This window comes from Podarcis bocagei, assembly GCF_964188305.1.
Source record: "Podarcis bocagei genome assembly, chromosome: 13".
NCBI lineage: Eukaryota > Metazoa > Chordata > Lepidosauria > Squamata > Lacertidae > Podarcis > Podarcis bocagei.
Genome location: NC_138138.1, coordinates 28,230,500 through 28,247,107, shown reverse-complemented (window position 1 = coordinate 28,247,107; position 16,608 = coordinate 28,230,500). Strand labels below are relative to the sequence as shown.

The 16,608-nt window shown below is 46.2% G+C and overlaps 1 protein-coding gene across 1 annotated transcript in view; it reads left to right on the top strand.

Moving 5' to 3' along the window:
* PPP1R1B (protein phosphatase 1 regulatory inhibitor subunit 1B) overlaps nt 1–15,609 on the top strand; it is a 51,666-nt gene extending 36,057 nt beyond the window's left edge. Inside the window, exons 5-9 of the mRNA XM_081168714.1 lie at nt 983–1,156; nt 5,173–5,223; nt 7,236–7,307; nt 12,359–12,502; nt 14,684–15,609. Coding sequence (XP_081024840.1) covers nt 983–1,156; nt 5,173–5,223; nt 7,236–7,307; nt 12,359–12,502; nt 14,684–14,787 — 545 coding nt within the window. The 3' untranslated portion in view covers nt 14,788–15,609. The remainder of the gene's footprint in view (nt 1–982; nt 1,157–5,172; nt 5,224–7,235; nt 7,308–12,358; nt 12,503–14,683) is intronic.
* The last annotated feature ends 999 nt before the right edge of the window (nt 15,610–16,608 follow it).

Here is a 16,608-nt window from a genome sequence, read left to right as displayed (position 1 = left end):
TCACCATGACATGAGGGGACATCATCATCATCATCATCATCATCATTATTATTATTATTATTATTATTATTATTATTATTATTATTATTATTATTTCAATCTCATGGACGTCTCTACCTGTACTCTGAAGTGGTACCACTCAGATTCAGGTTTGCCATCTCGGTGACGCCAAGGCAGATGGTTCTGTGAGGTCAACCAGGTGATATGTATTAGATTTTATACATTTATTTCGACCCACTGGCCTTTTAAAAAATGTTAATTGTTTCCCTGCAGGTCGCTTTAATAAATTCTGGCGATTCATGCAAAGTTTCTGCAGACATTTTACTTCCTACTAGGGTGGGAACTTAACACATTGTGTTTTGTTTTGTTTTTAAAAAGGAAATTCAGCACCAAGAAGAGAACAAGGACATGGATTTGCACATGCTAATACATATATAAAATATACCTTCAATAGAAAATACATCTCACTGGGGTGGGAGAGAGTGTGGCTAGGTCCCTGCTGTGAGCCTGCTCAGTCTGTTTTTTCAGGTGCTCACTACTGATAGGCTATTTCAAGGCCTCCTTATAGTGAGAGCAGGAGAAGGTTGCTTGGAGTGGATGGAAATCTTCCAGAGTTGCTATACACAGCAGGAGACCTGAGAGGCAAAGGGCAAGGGGGGAGAGGAATAAAAAAGCATGCAGGGTTTGGAATCTGGATGGGCTGAGTGTTGCCAGAAGAGGTTGTAAGGATCAAGAAGAAGGAAAGAGGATGATAATTGAGGGCTGGGGGAAAGAGGTTGATGTGCCCAGAGGATCTCCCTTAGCTGCCGTTGTGAGTCTAATGTGGTGCTGCTTCAAGATGGGAGTCAGGAGCAAGACAGCAGTAACTCACAAGGTGTCAGTGAAGTTAAATTCATTATTCGAGGTTCTCCAGTTCCAAACTCCCAATTCTCTTTGAGCCCTCCTAGCAAATCTCACCTGCCGAATTTTCGATCTTTGACAGCTGTGCAGCGCCTAGCACAAAGCCATTTGGAATCCAACAGTTCCTGGATGGATGATGACTACCCTGAGGATGTTGAGGAGGACGAGGAAGATGAAGACGAGGAGGAGGAAGAGGAAGAAGCTCAGGATTCAGATGACACCGTGAGGGAGATGCCCGGCTTTTGCAAGCCTGGGGGTAAGCAATGACAATAGCAAGCAGACACACAAGAGGCGGGGGAGGGAGACTGTGGTGCCAGCAGGGGGCAGCAGGGAATACCCATCTTGCGCTTGGCATGGCTGGGCCTGGCAGCTTCTAGGTAGCTCCTACAGCGGATGAGTCACATGTCAATTTGTTCTGAAGCCACTGTGTTGGTTTATTAAAGTTATTACCTGCACAGCACCATCTTAACACCATCGTTGCATTCGCTCTCTTTGGTCAGTATAGTATGAATGGATAGGGAAGGGAAGGAAAAGGAGAAAGGAATAATAAAACACATTACACTGTAGGAGCCCACACCAAAACCAGGGGGGAAAGTGCAGGAGTATTTTCTGGGAATTGCAGAAAATTGTTTTGCGCTGCCTTGAGTCTAAGCACCATAGCAAAGGAAAGGAAAGTTCAATCATTCATCCGAAACCACAGCAGAGAAAAGGATATGCCTAGATTATGTTCCATAGGAAATGTATATATATATATAAACAACCCTTCAGACTGAAGCCCCATCTAGCTAGTCCCACATCCTGTTTCGAGCCACATGCTTCCGGGAAGCCCACAAGTGGAGTATGGAAAACAAATTGTTTTCCAAGCCTAAAATAGATGAATACTTCCCCACTCTCTGCCTGCACTGCTACTGGCAACAGGAAGCAGCCCAGCTTTCATCTGCAACAAACTCAGATGTCAGTGCTGCTGGGATACAGAGAGGGATGAGCTGTCCACTCCAGCTTCCATGTTTTCCTCTTCTCTTCTCTTCTCTTCTCTTCTCTTCTCTTCTCTTCTCTAGCAAACTTATTCCTTCGTGGCTGCAGCAGGAGAGCCCACTTCCCAATATACAGTGGTACCTTGGGTTAAGGACTTAATTTGTTCTCGAGGTCCGTTCTTAACCTGAAACTATTCTTAACCTGAAGCACCACTTTAGCTAATGGGGCCTCCTGCTGCCGCTGCGCCACGGGAGCACGGTTTCTGTTCTCATCCTGAAGCAAAGTTCTTAACCCGAAGTACTATTTCTGGGTTAGCAGAGTCTGTAACCTGAAGCGTATGTAACCTGAAGCATATGTAACCTGAGGTACCACTGTATAGGGAGAATCTACTGGAAGTTCAAATTTACATTGCTCCATCTCCCTAGAATCTAGTCCTGCTCCTACTGTCTATTTGTAATCCAAGTCTAGATCTTAACTGCCTAGCCTTATGGGTACAAGTGTGGACCCATCCCCTATGACTTCGCTTCCCGCCCGCTCCTTGCCAAGCATTTCCCAGTTGTTAAAAAGCTAAATTTTGCACGCAGAATTAAGTATGCAAAGATAACCAGTACAGACCCGAAAATATACATCGTCCCCAAGACATCTGAGGTTAGTCATCGCAGTCCCCCTGCAACTGGGGGAATGAATTAGCCATGACTCACTTGGGTTCCGCTGCTCAGCCATGACTCATTTACCTGGATCAAGGCCATCATCTGCAAAGTGAATTTGAAATTCATCATTTGGGTTTCTTCAACCCAAAACTTGGCTTTTTGTGGAACTGAGGGGTGCGTGCATGCAGCCTGCCTCTTCTAAATCCTCCCCTCGAGTCTTTCTTCACGAAATGCATAGTTCTTCCATTCATTGCCAAATCGTTTAGCGCTTGCCTTCACTGTTGGTTGCTCTTAAAAGGATAGGATATAGTCATGGGGGCAGGTCTAGTAGCCATGACAAGCCAAATGGAACCTCCACAATTCAAAGCAGTACAGTGGTACCTCGGGTTAAGTACTTAATTCGTTCTCGAGGTCCGTTCTTAACCTGAAACTGTTCTTAACCTGAAGCACCACTTTAGCTAATGGGGGCTCCCACTGCTGCCGCACCGCCGGAGCACGATTTCTGTTCTCATCCTGAAGCAAAGTTCTTAACCCAAGGTACTATTTCTGGGTTAGTGGACTCTGCAACCTGAAGCGTATGTAACCTGAAGCATATGTAACCCGAGGTACCACTGTATACCTCTGCAGGTTGTTGGGGGGAAATAGCAAGCGATGGCCCAGCCGCTCAGTTGCCTACTTTTGACTTCTCAGGGACATCTGGCTGTCTGCTGCTGCAGATACGCCATGTCTAATCCAGTGAATCAGAAACACCAAAGAGTCTTGTGTCACCTTAAAGACTAGTGCATTTATTGTGGCATTTGCTCGAAGGCTTATGCCATACTGAATTCAGCAGCTTTCAGGGCTCTTGACTTGTTGTTTTTTTGCTGCAACAGTCTAAACATGGCTGGTCCCCTTGGAAGTTCTTAATCAAGAAATTGGCTTCTGCCATCATAATGGCACTGCTATTTAAAAAAAAATAAAAAAAATTGCAAGTTTTGGCAACCCCTATGATTTTGCTAAATTCCGAACTATTGTTTCAGACATTTCTTTCCACTCCACGTCAAAAATAAATAAATCAAATTATATTCTCCGCTTTGGCATTTATCCTCCCCTACTTGGTTGAAAGATAGAATTCCTTCCCCTGACTTCTCCCCATTTCTGCTGCCCCCCCCCCCATAAAATGCATTCGCTTCAGCCTGAGGTGATAGCTCAAAGGGTGCTCTGGAGAGCAGGGAGGGGCTGGTTCTCGAGGTCAAGTCGTTCTCAAGCAGGTGGGCTGTTTCCATGGCAATGCTCTTCTATTTAAAGGGCTTTCTCCCGCTGTTCGCCATGTATCCCACTCGCTGGGGGGTTCGCTGCATGTACTGAATACATTTCCCTTCATTTAGCACCTCTGCTGTCAGGGAGAAACCTGTAAATGGTTCCTCCTCTCCCCCCCCCCCTCTCTCTCTCTCTCTCACACACACACACACACAAGCTCCTTACCCCCAGTATGGGGAGAAGCTGCTAGTCTCCTAGGAAACCATCTTCCTCAGCAGGAAAGAGCTGTGAGATGGGAGAGGTGGCATCTATACAAGGCATCTTTCTCTCTCCCGCCTCCAGCCCCTTCTGTCCACATATTCACTCCCTCTTGCTATATCAGAGCAAAAGGTCTGGAGTTTGGGGGGGGGGTAGTTGCTAGGTGTCCAGCAGTTTTAAAAAAAGCAGGCTTCTGTGGATTTCAGATCATCACGAAATTGTGGCCACACGGAGCCTCTTTCAAACTGCATAGGGAGGGCAGGGGGAAAGCGAAGAGGAGGACGGTGCCAAGTTGGTACATGGATGTGGCTGGGGTTTATAAGATCCTAGCGGGAGCTTTGTGATCACACGCTGGCTCTCAGGCTGTGTACACACACATTTACTCTGCGTCTAGTGGGCTCCCATCCCAAGTTTGGGAACTGGCGTACATATAACATTAGCCACAATTCATATTTCCTGCAACATCTTGTGAAATACTGTGCTGGATGTGTTCCCTCTGCCCAAACCAGCTGCAACCTGAATAAAGGGGGAAAGAACCACCTAACCGTGTTCTGCGCCAGTGATGTGTTGACAGGGACTGGAAACTTGGTTTCTTTTTTCTTTTCTTTTCAAAATGCTGCCGCACAATTAGGCAATGGTGTTTTTGGATCTGGCTGAGATGGCAAAGTTAGCATGTTTAATTAGAGAAAAATCATTACTGGCATCTGTTAAGCATCGGAAATTTCGTATGGGCTTTTTGTGCAAGAAAAGAATGCGAACTTGTAATATCTGGATTTGAAGATTGAAAAAAGACTGGTTTGTAGATGGTAGAATGGTTGGATTTTAAGGAATGGATATTATATGTTGCTGCTGGACAGAGAACTGGAAGTCCTTTGACTCATTTCTGTCTTTCTTTAGTTTTTCCTTTCTTTCCCTTTTTCTTTTCTTCAGTTCTCTCCTGTTCTTGTCTTTTATTCTTTCTGACTTTGTTCCTTTTTTGGCTAAGTAGCTATTTTATCTTAGTATATTATAAAAAGATACTTTGTAATGGATTTGTGTTTTTGCATATCTATGAAGAAGTATCAATAAATAAGTTAGTAAAAGGAAAAAGAAAAGATGTTTTGACCATGTTTTCCTTTCCCAACTCATATTTCTTTATTGTCTATTACAGCATCCCAGTTGGGCCCAGCTTCCAAGGCAGCCTTGCTCAGGCAATGCACTGGTAAGAAAACACCTTCCTCTCATGTCAGATCTGCGTCCTGGCAATCTATCCTAGAGTTACATAATCAGAGCAATCAGCACTGGAGCTGTCCAAAGTCAAACAGCCCTGTGGGCTTTGCAGTTGTGCAAAAGAGGGATTCTCTTACCCTTTCATGATAAACTGCATGTGCCAAATAGTCTCGCAGACTATTGTGAAAGTTACAGGAGGCTCTGCCCATCCTTTTTTCTTCTGGTTGCCTTAATCGGAACTTATGAGAGCTCTGGTTAAATAGCAAACAAGCAAGGACACTTCCGGTAAAGATGGCGTCAGGTCAGAAAGTTGGCTCACACAATTTTAACCAATTTTCAATTGGTTTTAACCAATTATTTTATCAACCTTTTCATAACTTGGAACATGCATGGAATGCCTGCCGGTCTTACAAGGGAAATTCAGCAGGTGCCAAATCTACATCAAGTGTTTTAAACTTACAAATTGAATACGCAAGATGTATATAGCATTCCATGCAGAGGCATACCTAGGGTCCCTTGTGCCCTTGGCAAGGACCTGTATTGGTATTCTCCCCCCCCAAAAAAAAAAAAATCTCTTTACCACAATAGCCACAGTAGAAATGACAGCATTGCATGCGACCCAAGTACGCAGAGCGTCCAGAGTGAGGGCAAAGCGAGGAGGAATGGCCAAAAAATTGGCATGCCTTTGTGCCATGGTGTGAGAAGGCTGGGAAGCTTTTCCTGGGTTTATCTCTCCACACCAGAAGCAGCACTGCACCACACACGTATTCATCATACCCCCCGTAGTCTCCATCTACCTTCATACCGCCCTGCCACTTTCCCTACCACTCAGCTCCCAGCTGACACAGATAGCTGAGGCAGGGAAGAGAGAAGATCTCTTGGGTGTTATTAGTCCCAGGTTCATAGGGACAGGAGCCCAGCAGGAGTGGCAAGGGAGAAGAATGTCGAAGAGCTGAGCCGCTCAATCAGCGGATATATCTATCCCAAGATTATACACCCCTTGGATGCAGCTCAGGAATGGTGTGCTTGAATGTTTCACCATACCCCCCCCAAAAAAAATCCCAAACCCACATAGAAAAATGTAACATCCACTTCTCCATGACTATATATGGTAGTGCTCTTACATGCATTTCCCATCTGTACTCTGAAAGTGGTACAGTCTGGCTGGAGATGTATTATGTGTCCAAATATATCTCCTTCTGATCCGCATCTTAGATGTCAGCACTTTGATAGAATGCTAGATTGCTGCTTTCCACACATGTATTGCATTCACTGGGAATTGTGTGGGCGTGACATGTTAATTTACTTCTGTTATCCTTGGCTCTTAATAATTTGCTTTCCCCCCTCCATCACTAAATGATCTGTGCATATACTCTCGGTGTTTTTGACATCGACCGCCTGCTTTTTTTTTGAAAGCACAGAGCAGCGCGCATGGGGCTCCATCACAGCACTGACCTTAGCTTCTGCAAAGCTACAATATCAAGTGCTCCCAGATTGTTCATTGGTCCATATGTTTGTGTGTGTGTGTGCCACCTTCTCACTGTTTGGTGTGCATTTGGCAACGCTGGCTGTTGCTTATGGTCCTTCCAGATACGGGCTTAATACTGCGAAAGATTGTTGAGAGATTGCTGCAAAAAAACCCCAACAACCAACGACTTGCATGTGTGAGGAGCACTGATCCCACAATAAATGTATATCTGGAAGCACCCTTGGAGAAGATTGTGTTGCTATAAAACCAGCTGAATCACAAAGATGCTGCAGCCTCTGTTATCCTGCCTGATAACGTTGCTGCTGGATGCATCCAGATATAATCCAAGACACAACACGAAGGCCACATCGAGTTTAATTGGAAAACACACGTACATGGTCTTCAGACTGGCAAAAGGCGCACGCAGGCAGAGGAGACTACATACAAGCTCAAACGCACACAACGGGGCATTTGTGGGTAGTGATATTTTCTCTCTCCTTTTTCCTCTTCAATCACCATCACGGCTGCCTGAGAAGTCTTGGAAAACAAGCCCAAAGAATCTGAGCATCCCATCTATCCTGCACTCTCCAAATCACAGAAACGGAAAGGTAAATGTGTGTGCGACAACTGCAAGGCTTAAGTGGGATTTATCACTCGGGTTATATGGGCGAAGGCAAAAAGCTTTTGAGAGTTAAAGATGACATGGCAGCAGCGTCATTGCCCATGGGGTGCATACTTTGTTGTTGTTGTTGTTGTTGTTGTTGTTGTTGTTGTTGTTGTTGTTGTTGTTGTTGTTGTTACCACCCCACCTTTTTCCCTGACAGAACTCAAAATAGCTTACAGATAAAAATAAGAACCACTAAAAGCATAGGGGGGAAATCATTAAAAAACAATTAAACATTGATATATTAAAACTATATAATATATAAAACCTGTTAAAACCATAGGAATAATTACAGTGGTGCCTCGCAAGACGAAATTAATTCGTTCCGCAAGTCTCTTCGTCTTGCGAGTTTTTCGTCTTGCGATGCACGGTTTCCCATAGGAATGCATTGAAAATCAATTAATGCGTTCCTAGGGAAACCGCCTTCAGACCAGGTCCGGGGACAGTCTGTCCCCGGACCTCTTCTGAAGGCTGGGGGGGGGGACAAGGGCTTTTCTTCCCACCCCCAGAATTTTAAAAAACCCCGGGACAGCGGAGGACTTCTCCGCTGTCCGGGCGATCTTAAAATGCTGGCGGGCGGCATTTTAAAATCGCCCGGGACAGCGGAGGACTTCTCCGCTGTCCAGGGCGATTTAAAAGCCCCTGGGAAGGCAGGCAGGGGGGACAAAGACTTTCGCCCCCCGCCCGCCTTCAGAAGGTGTTCCCGCCCCCCCCCCCCCGCCCCGCTTCGGAGCAGCGTTCCGAAGCGGGGCGGCTGGGGCAGGTGTTCCCGCCCCCCGCCCCGCTTCGGAGCAGCGTTCCAAAGCCGGGCGTTGGGGGCAGGTGTTCCCGCCCCCTGCCCCGCTTCGGAGCAGCGTTCCGAAGCGGGGCGGCTGGGGCAGGTGTTCCCGCCCCCCCCCCCGCCCCGCTTCGGAGCAGTGTTCCGAAGCCGGGCGGCTGGGGCAGGTGTTCCCTCCCCCCCGCCCCGCTTCGGAGCAGCGTTCCGAAGCGGGACGGCTGGGGCAGGTGTTCCTGCCCCCCCGCACCGCTTCGGAGCAGCGTTCCGAAGCCGGGCGGTGGGGGCAGGTGTTCCCGCCCCACTTCGGAGCAGCGTTCCGAAGCCGGGCGGTGGGGGCAGGTGGGGAGAAGCGATCTCCCCGCAGCCCCAGGTACGGGGGCAGCGGGAAGCGCTTCCCGCTGTCCCCGGACCTGGGGCTGCGGGGAGAAGATTGCTTCTCCCCGCCGCCCCTTGCTTCAAAAGAGAAGACCCGCTGTCCCCGGGGCAAGCTTCGTTTTGCGAAGCAAGCCCATAGGGAAATTCGTCTTGCGAGGCAACTCGAAAATGAAAAAACCTTTCGTTTTGCGAGTTTTTCGTCTCGCGAGGCGTTCGTCTTGCGGGGTACCACTGTACAATAAAAACAGCACAGCACCAGCCCTTTCATTCAAAGCAGTCAGTTCCCCAAAGCCTGTTGGAACAAGAAAGTCTTCACCTGCTGGCAGAAGAACAACAAGGAGGAAGCCAGTCTAGTTTCTCTAGGAAGCGAGTTCCAAAGCCTGGGAGCCGCCACCAAGAAGGCCGTCTCCCGCATCTCTGCCAAGCGCCCCTGTGAGGTGGCAGGAGCAAGAGAAGGGTCTCCCCTGAAGATCTCAAAACCCAGCCAGGTTTGTCTGAGGGAATAGAGTCCTTCAGATAGCTTGGACTGAAGCTGTGTAGGGCTTTATAAGTCACAACCAGCGTTTTGAATTGTGCCTGGAAACCGACGGGTAGCCGGTGAAGCTGTTGTCGCAAGGGAGTCGTACGCTCCGTACGACAAGCCCAGGTAAACAATCCGGCTGCAGCTCTTTGAGCCAGCTGAAGTTTCTGAGCACTTTCCAAAGGCTGCCCCACAAAGATTACAGTAATCCAAATGGCATGTAACTGAAGTCGTGCATCGCCATGGCCAAATCAGATAGCTCAAGAAGCAGGCACAGCTGGCTATGCATGAGAAGATTATGCAGGATTCTGATGCTCTTAAAAAAAAAACTTTTGAAAGCTGCGAACAATGGCAGTGGTGGGCAACTCTCTCTCTCTCTCTGCCTTATCACTCTCAGCTGCCTGTAGGAACTATTGTCCTTCTCCAGCCACTGTCTCCATGGAAACAGAATCATAGGCAGATCTGTACATATTCTGTGAGTACAGAAGAGGAATCTCAATAAAATGTTGTGGCGTGTCCCTTCTCCACAACAGTCCCTTTGAACAGGAACCTTGTACCATTGTTGAGGGCTTAGAGACGAGCCCTTTTTTTCCTTTCCCAGAATCCTCTGCTGCACCATATAGTGGCCAAGAGTTAACTGTCAGGGATAGCTGCCAGCCCTGAACATCAATCAAGGTTTCGTTGCTTATATACTTGGGGAAGAAGAGATTTATAGGCTTGTGGTGTGCCCTCACTGGATCCTGGTGCTCTCCTCTAGGATGCTACTGGGGATGGTGGACATTGGGCAGGATGAGGCCCACCAAGCCATTTGAAGTGGCCTGCTCCGGTCTTCAGAGATCAGTCTGTGAAAGACAGAGATTGCCCTCTCTACTGCCATGTGTAAGGGTTCTCAGTTGCACAGAGAGCCTTCAGACACAGAGACAAAGCTGTTTGATCAGCAAGCAGGTTAAATATTATATACATACATGGCTTAACAGCGAAGGCAGTTGACTTTTCCCCCATTCTGTCACTGCAAAGCTTCATGAAACGAGGTTTTGCCCTATCCGTGTGAAATTTGGCATAAAGAATATGCCTTGGGTGGGTTGAGGGCAGCATAATATGGTGAAATTTCAGAAAATCCTGGAGAAGAATGACTGAATTAGAGTAGTTCACACGTTTTGCGTTCAGGTTCAGGCATCCCATGTTCCCTGCCATTATTATTATTATTATACACAGCCAAAGCATACCTTACATTTACCCATTTGGGGGCCGTTTCCATTATGTCAGGGATCTCCCTTCTGCTGGTCAAAATCTATTGTGTATAAATCTGGAACCGTGAGGTTTCAGAATTCCCATTCTAACCAGTCATTTAACTAAGAGTGAGTTGTTCAAAACATTGCTCATTGCCAAACACTGGCTCTCCCAGAGGGAGCTTGCTTCCCAGAAGAAAAATGGCCATCGCCGAGGAAGAAGCTGCTGTGGAAGACGGTGGGTGGGAGGAATGGAACCGCTGTGCTTGTTTTGGTGTGTGCAAAATGCTTCAGCACGAGTCGGGGTGTGTTTGTGAGTGAATTTCTCTTGCATATGTGTGTGAGAAGAGAGTGTGTGTTAGACAAAGGGAAGCTGCCATGACTGAATGGGATTTGCAGTCTCTGGCTCTCCCCCCCCCCCCCCGGTGATTCCCGCTGCAACTTCTTTTGAGATCTCTGCCCTGTTTGCAATCTGTGATCTCAGCAAAGAACCCTGGGAACCATAGTTTGCCCCTCACAGAGCTACAGTTCCCAGCACCCTCAACAAAATGCAGTTTCCATGATTCCTGGGGGCGGGGGGGAGATATGTGTTCTAAAGACTTTTAGAAGACATCTGAAGGCAGCCCTGTTTAGGGAAGCTTTTTATGTTTGATGGATTACTGTATTTTAATATTCTGTTGGAAGCCACCCAGAGTGGCTGTGGAAACCCAGCCAGATGGGCGGGGTATAAATAATAAATCATTATTATTACTATTACTATTATTATTATTACTATTATTATTATTATTAAGGCACTTTATATGGTTATTGCAAGCTATTCTGTCTTAGCTTTAGGCACTTAGAGTGATAACAGCAATAGACTGCATGCGAGGCCTGGTATTTTTCGGGACCCATTCAGCCAGCTTATAATCTTCATCATAGTTCATTCCATGGTTGAAGAACCATATCAGGACTAAAATACAGTCCATTACGGCAAAAGCGGGGATAATGTTGAGATAATAATAAAAATAGCCTCCTTTAGAGAGCTGATGTAAATATTAAAGGTAAAGGGACCCCTGACCATTAGGTCCAGTCGTGACCGACTCTGAGGTTGCGGCGCTCATCTCGCTTTATTGGCCGAGGGAGCCGGCGTACAGCTTCCGGGTCATGTGGCCAGCATGTAAATATTACTAAGATAATAATTGCAAAGTTATTTTGACATCTTAAAGGGCAGTATAATTCTTATGTATTATGGGGTGTGTCCCCCCTCCCTGTTCCCACTCCCACCACCAGAGGGGGCTTCATGGAATTCAGGGAATGTTCTTTTCAATAAACGAAATAAATTCTAGAGGGGTTTTTTAACCCTTCAGTTTAAGCAGAGGCGGATGGCAGGGGTCGAAACCGGTTTGGTAGCACTGGGTGCAGAGCCTTGGGGAGCCACAGGGGGCATTGCAACAATGATTTAGAATGGAAGGCGAGAGGCAGGATTGGCCAAATTTTGATGTTGTACAGGGCGCCGCTGAAGTGTCAGACCCCAAGGTCCACCACTGGTTTAAATCTTTAACACAATTACTGAGTGTCTTCTGCACCAGAAAGGATGGAAATTGCAAGTTAAGGTACCTGTGCCGGTGCATCTATATGGGGCTCTAAACATTATGGGATGTATCGAAACTGAGGCTCCTTAGAATTTCCACGTTCCATGGCACACGAGAAATTTTTAAGTTCCCTTTCTCTTAAATGGAAGGGGTATTTGATCCCAGTATTAACTTGCGGTGAGGTGTGAATGCCCTCGTTTGATCTCTGTTGCCTATAGCTCTGTGTTCTGTAGCCTCCAGACAATTCCCCTGCACCTGATCTGGCCAAAGCTGTTAGGCCAAGGCTCCAGTAGTACTGGGCTGAGCATCAGGGAAACATCCCAGTGCTGCTGTGGAGAGGAGAATCTCTCTCTCTCTCTCTCTGCTCTTCCAACCATTTTTTGGCCATGTCCACCAATGTGGTGGTGGCGCCTTCAGGCCACAAGCTGAGGGTTAGCTACCCCTGCTGTAAAGGATGCTTGCAGGGCAAAAGATGTTTTGTCACTTCTTGCTTGTCAGCGTGACGCTTGTTCCCGTCAGGTGGGCAGAAAGTATCCTTTGCTGGATCCGTAGAGGAAGTCCCCAATGAATCTGAGCAACCAGAAGGTGCTGAAGGCGAAGCCCAGGACCAGCAGAACCAGGAGACAGAGGTGGGACCGGAGCAGGGAGACCCGCCACTAACAGGTAATGTACCTGAACAAAGGAGCTCTGTCTCTGGTGGTTGCTTATCAGCACAGTGCCTAGCTTAGCCCTTGGCTTTTAACATGTTGCATTCCTAGTGTTGCAATAGGTGGTGTTTTGTTTTTTTTTAAAAAAAGTATGTTTTGTCTGTTTGCCTCACAAGAACCCTGAGTAAGGCTGAGTAAGGGGCTGATCCATGGGCAGAAAAAAAATATTTATTTGGTTTTTCATATTAAAGTTTTACAATCACATATCCAACATCCAAACAAGATTCCAAAGAATCTCCTGGATTTCCCTCCTCCCCTCAGTGAGTCCTATTGTAAATCATTTCCTCCTGCATCTTTTATAATAATACAAATCTTTTACATCTCCATTATGTCCAAAATTCACTACTGAACTACAAGTGTTATTCCAATCCTACTAACGATTTTAGCTGTTTACAATGGTTTTTAAGATAAATTATAAATTTCTCCCATCCCTTACTAAAATTTTGGTCTTCCTGATTTCTGATTCTTCTGGTCATTTTTGCCATTTCGGCATAATCCATCAACTTAATCTACCATTCTTCTCTGGTCAGGATTTTATCTTCTTTCCATCTCTGGCACTTCTATGAACTATTTTAAGTTCACTTTACAACGCAAAGGATAAGTATAATGCTGGTTTAATATTGTGTCACCACCATCTCTCAAACTGGGACCTCTTCAAGAATCTGCTGTGGTACATGAGATTATGCTCTGTGATGTGAAACATGAAAGATAATGACTGACTCAAGCCCCCCTCCTCCTGTGAGTTTCACATCAGAGTAGTGATTTGAACCCTGATTTCCCTGGCCCAAGCACAGTGCTCTGTGTTCCGTATTCCACACTGGCTCTGGTTTAAGATTATGGCTGGGAAGTGAATGATCTATTTATGACTAAGAGTATTTATCTCCCGCATTTGGGTCCTACAGAGCGACCCACCAACCCACCACCAGCAGAAATGGCTTCCTTGCCCTCAGCTTCCCTATATAGCTAAAAAGTTGCCTTAGCTGACTGGTCTAGAACTACCTGATTTTCAAGGATCTTGGTCTGCATTCTAAATTAGCCGGGTGCCACTCACGTTTTGCGACTGGCAACCAGCCCTTTGCGACTGGATGGAGATATCCTTGTACCACCTTTGGTGCCTAGCATCTCCACTTGCCTGGCTGCAGTCAGCTGGTCTGCCAGGCACCCGACAAAATACCCGATCCGTCCAGCAGCACGGTCAGATGGACAGGGTGCAAAAAACAAATTGTTGATGGTGGTGGTGGTGGTGATGATGTGGTCTGGGTGATGTCCCATGTCCAGAACAGAAATTAATCCAGTGAATATGATCATTATTCACTGTTGTTGTTTTCAGCCTATAAACAATATAGAATGATTGTGTAATCAGTCATGTTTCCCCTTTCCACTTTGCACTAGCTTTCCTTTGCATTAAAATGATTGGTGCAGAATAACATAATGATAATGCAATTATGAAAAGTTCAATCACAGTGGGCAGTGAGATGAAAAATGTAAGCTTCATCCGAAGCCGAACGCAAAACAGAAGGAGTCCTGCACACGACTGATAAAGGGTAGAACGGAAGTTGATGCCTTCATAATTCCCTAACTGTGACATCCATCTCATCCCCTCCTTGAGAGCCAGTGTGCTGTAGTGGTTAAGAGCAGTGGACTCGTAATCTGGTGAATCAGGTTCGATTCCCTGCTCCTCCACATGCAGCTGCTGGGTGACCTTGGGCCAGTCACACTTCTCTGAAGTCTCTCAGCCTCACTCACCTCACAGAGTGTTTGTTGTGGGGGAGGAATGGAAAGGAGAATGTTAACTGCTTTGAGACTCCTTAGGGTAGTGATAAAGCGGGATATCAAATCCAAACTCTTTTTCTTCTTGCTTTGGATTCTACAAGGGAAGATTGTTTTTTAAAGTTAGTTTAGAACCAGTTTTGACTGTCACAGCCATTCAGCAGGAAACCCTGGGAACAGGAGCCATAGGAAAGAGCAACGGGCTTCTTACATGGAAATGTCAGCACCTTCACAAATGATGGCTGCCAGAGGAAAAAACATCTTTAAAGTGATTTGAAACTGGTGTAAAATTTTGTCATGTACAGATGCCCTACACGTCGAGAACTTTCCCCCTCTAAATGCTTATGTTTTTCCTCTCCTTCTGTAGATCATGTTATGGAACTAAGTCGCTCCAGCTGGGAAGAGAGACCTCCCTGCGCTCTTAGCGCCGAAAACCGTTCCTCCCCACCCCCTATCCACACCACCACCTAGCGCAAGCAGTGAAGGGGTAGAGTCGGGAGCTGTCCCATTGATGGAAAACTCTCCTTTTTCACCAAGATGGATTGGGTTATTTCCTTTTAACAACTATCTTCTCTTTTCTGTTCCAGATTCGTCTTTCATTTCGCAGTGTTTGGTTTGTGTTCCGTGAATTATTTATCACAAGGGAAAAGGAAGTGGGGGGAGGGGGAGCCAAACCTCCACATTCAGAAGGAATATATCATCTTTCTGACGGCCAGAGGCTGGCCACAAGTGACAAGAGGGTGGCTATCTTTACTGTGCCTTTGCTTGTGAGGTTCCGGGGTTCGGGTGTGTGTGCATAAGAGCTGTCGTTGTCCACAGGGCTGCTCGTTTGGTGTAATCCAGCATGGCGGTTCTTAACATTTTTTCACCCATCCAGATCTGAAATTCTAAAACTAGTATGTGAGACCAGTGAAAATAACCAGGTAGCTGGCCTGAAGACCATCGTTAGATTCCCAGAAATCTAAGTCTGAAAATGTACAACTCGCAGCTGAATTCGAACTGATAAGCTGGAGGGGATATCTGCAATTGATTCACTTCTGAGTCCCTGCCACCACCACCACCTCTCTCTCTCTCTCTCTCTCTCTCTCTCTCTCTCTCTCTCTCTCTCTCTCTCTCCTGCCTCCCCAATGCCCCATTCATCTCTCTGGAAGCTGCAAATTAAAATCTAATCATTTTGTATAGTTGAAACTGCTCTCCCTCCCTATGCTCTTAGACCCTTACTCCGCCGCCTGTGTATTGGGCAATGCCTTTCCATGTGCCTCTCTGCTCTATTAAAGCTTTGTAAATAAACAAGATGTTTGAAGAGTGTTTTATGGAGGGGGGGGGGGGAATGGTCACCAGCCCTGAGTAAGCCAGCTCTTTCCTTCACTGCATCAGCCAAGCATGACAGAAGGAAAGGGTTTCATAACGGCAGGAAGCATTTTATCTTTTGCAAATCAACCCTAAGTGCATGAGCCATGATTCATGGACAGGAGGACAGGGTTCGGGAGGTAAAAGGCTTAATTCCCAATGACTCCCAATTGGTGGACTAGGACCATAGCTGTCAACTTTTCCCTTTTCTTGCAAGGAATCCTATTCGGAATAAGGAAATTTCCCTTTTTTAAAAAAAGGGAAATGTTGACAGCTATGACTAGGATAACCCCAGTCTCTGCATCTCCCTTAAAACAGTAACTCTTGCTGCCAAAAGGCAGACCAGCTAAAACTCTTGTGGTCTGGAATTTTGTGGGGGTTTTCTGCAGGAAAGAAATTCAAAGGCTACTTAACACTTGTGCTTCCAAGACAGCCTCTACTTTTTTTGTGGGAGGAATTCAAGCCGATGTCGGAAATTCAGGTGTACGCAATTAAAACGGATTAAAGGGCTCGGTCAACCTGTGCACAATAAATCTGCTTTTGAAAAGAATCTCAACTTTTTACTGTTTGGAAATTGATGAGGAAATGCCTTAAACAGTGATGGAAAGGTATGTAAACGACCCACAAACCAGGATGTAGGACAATGTTCTTTGTTGTGTAACTTCCTTGTGGCCCAATAAACATCAACCCTCAATAAAGATCAGATATAATATAACTTCTGAGTAAGCTTCATTCAAGCAACTCAGGATGCTTACAAATAGGTAAACTGGAGAGGCCCTCAATCAGCAACAGTTGACAGGGCTGAAGGATCATTTACAACCTCCCTTCACAGTCTGCGTAAGAGAGCCTTACATATAAATAGTCTGAGTTTTTGATGGGGTGAGTTAAGATCATGGTGGCTGCCTGTACACTCGTATTATCTACGTATTAAACTTGAAAGCT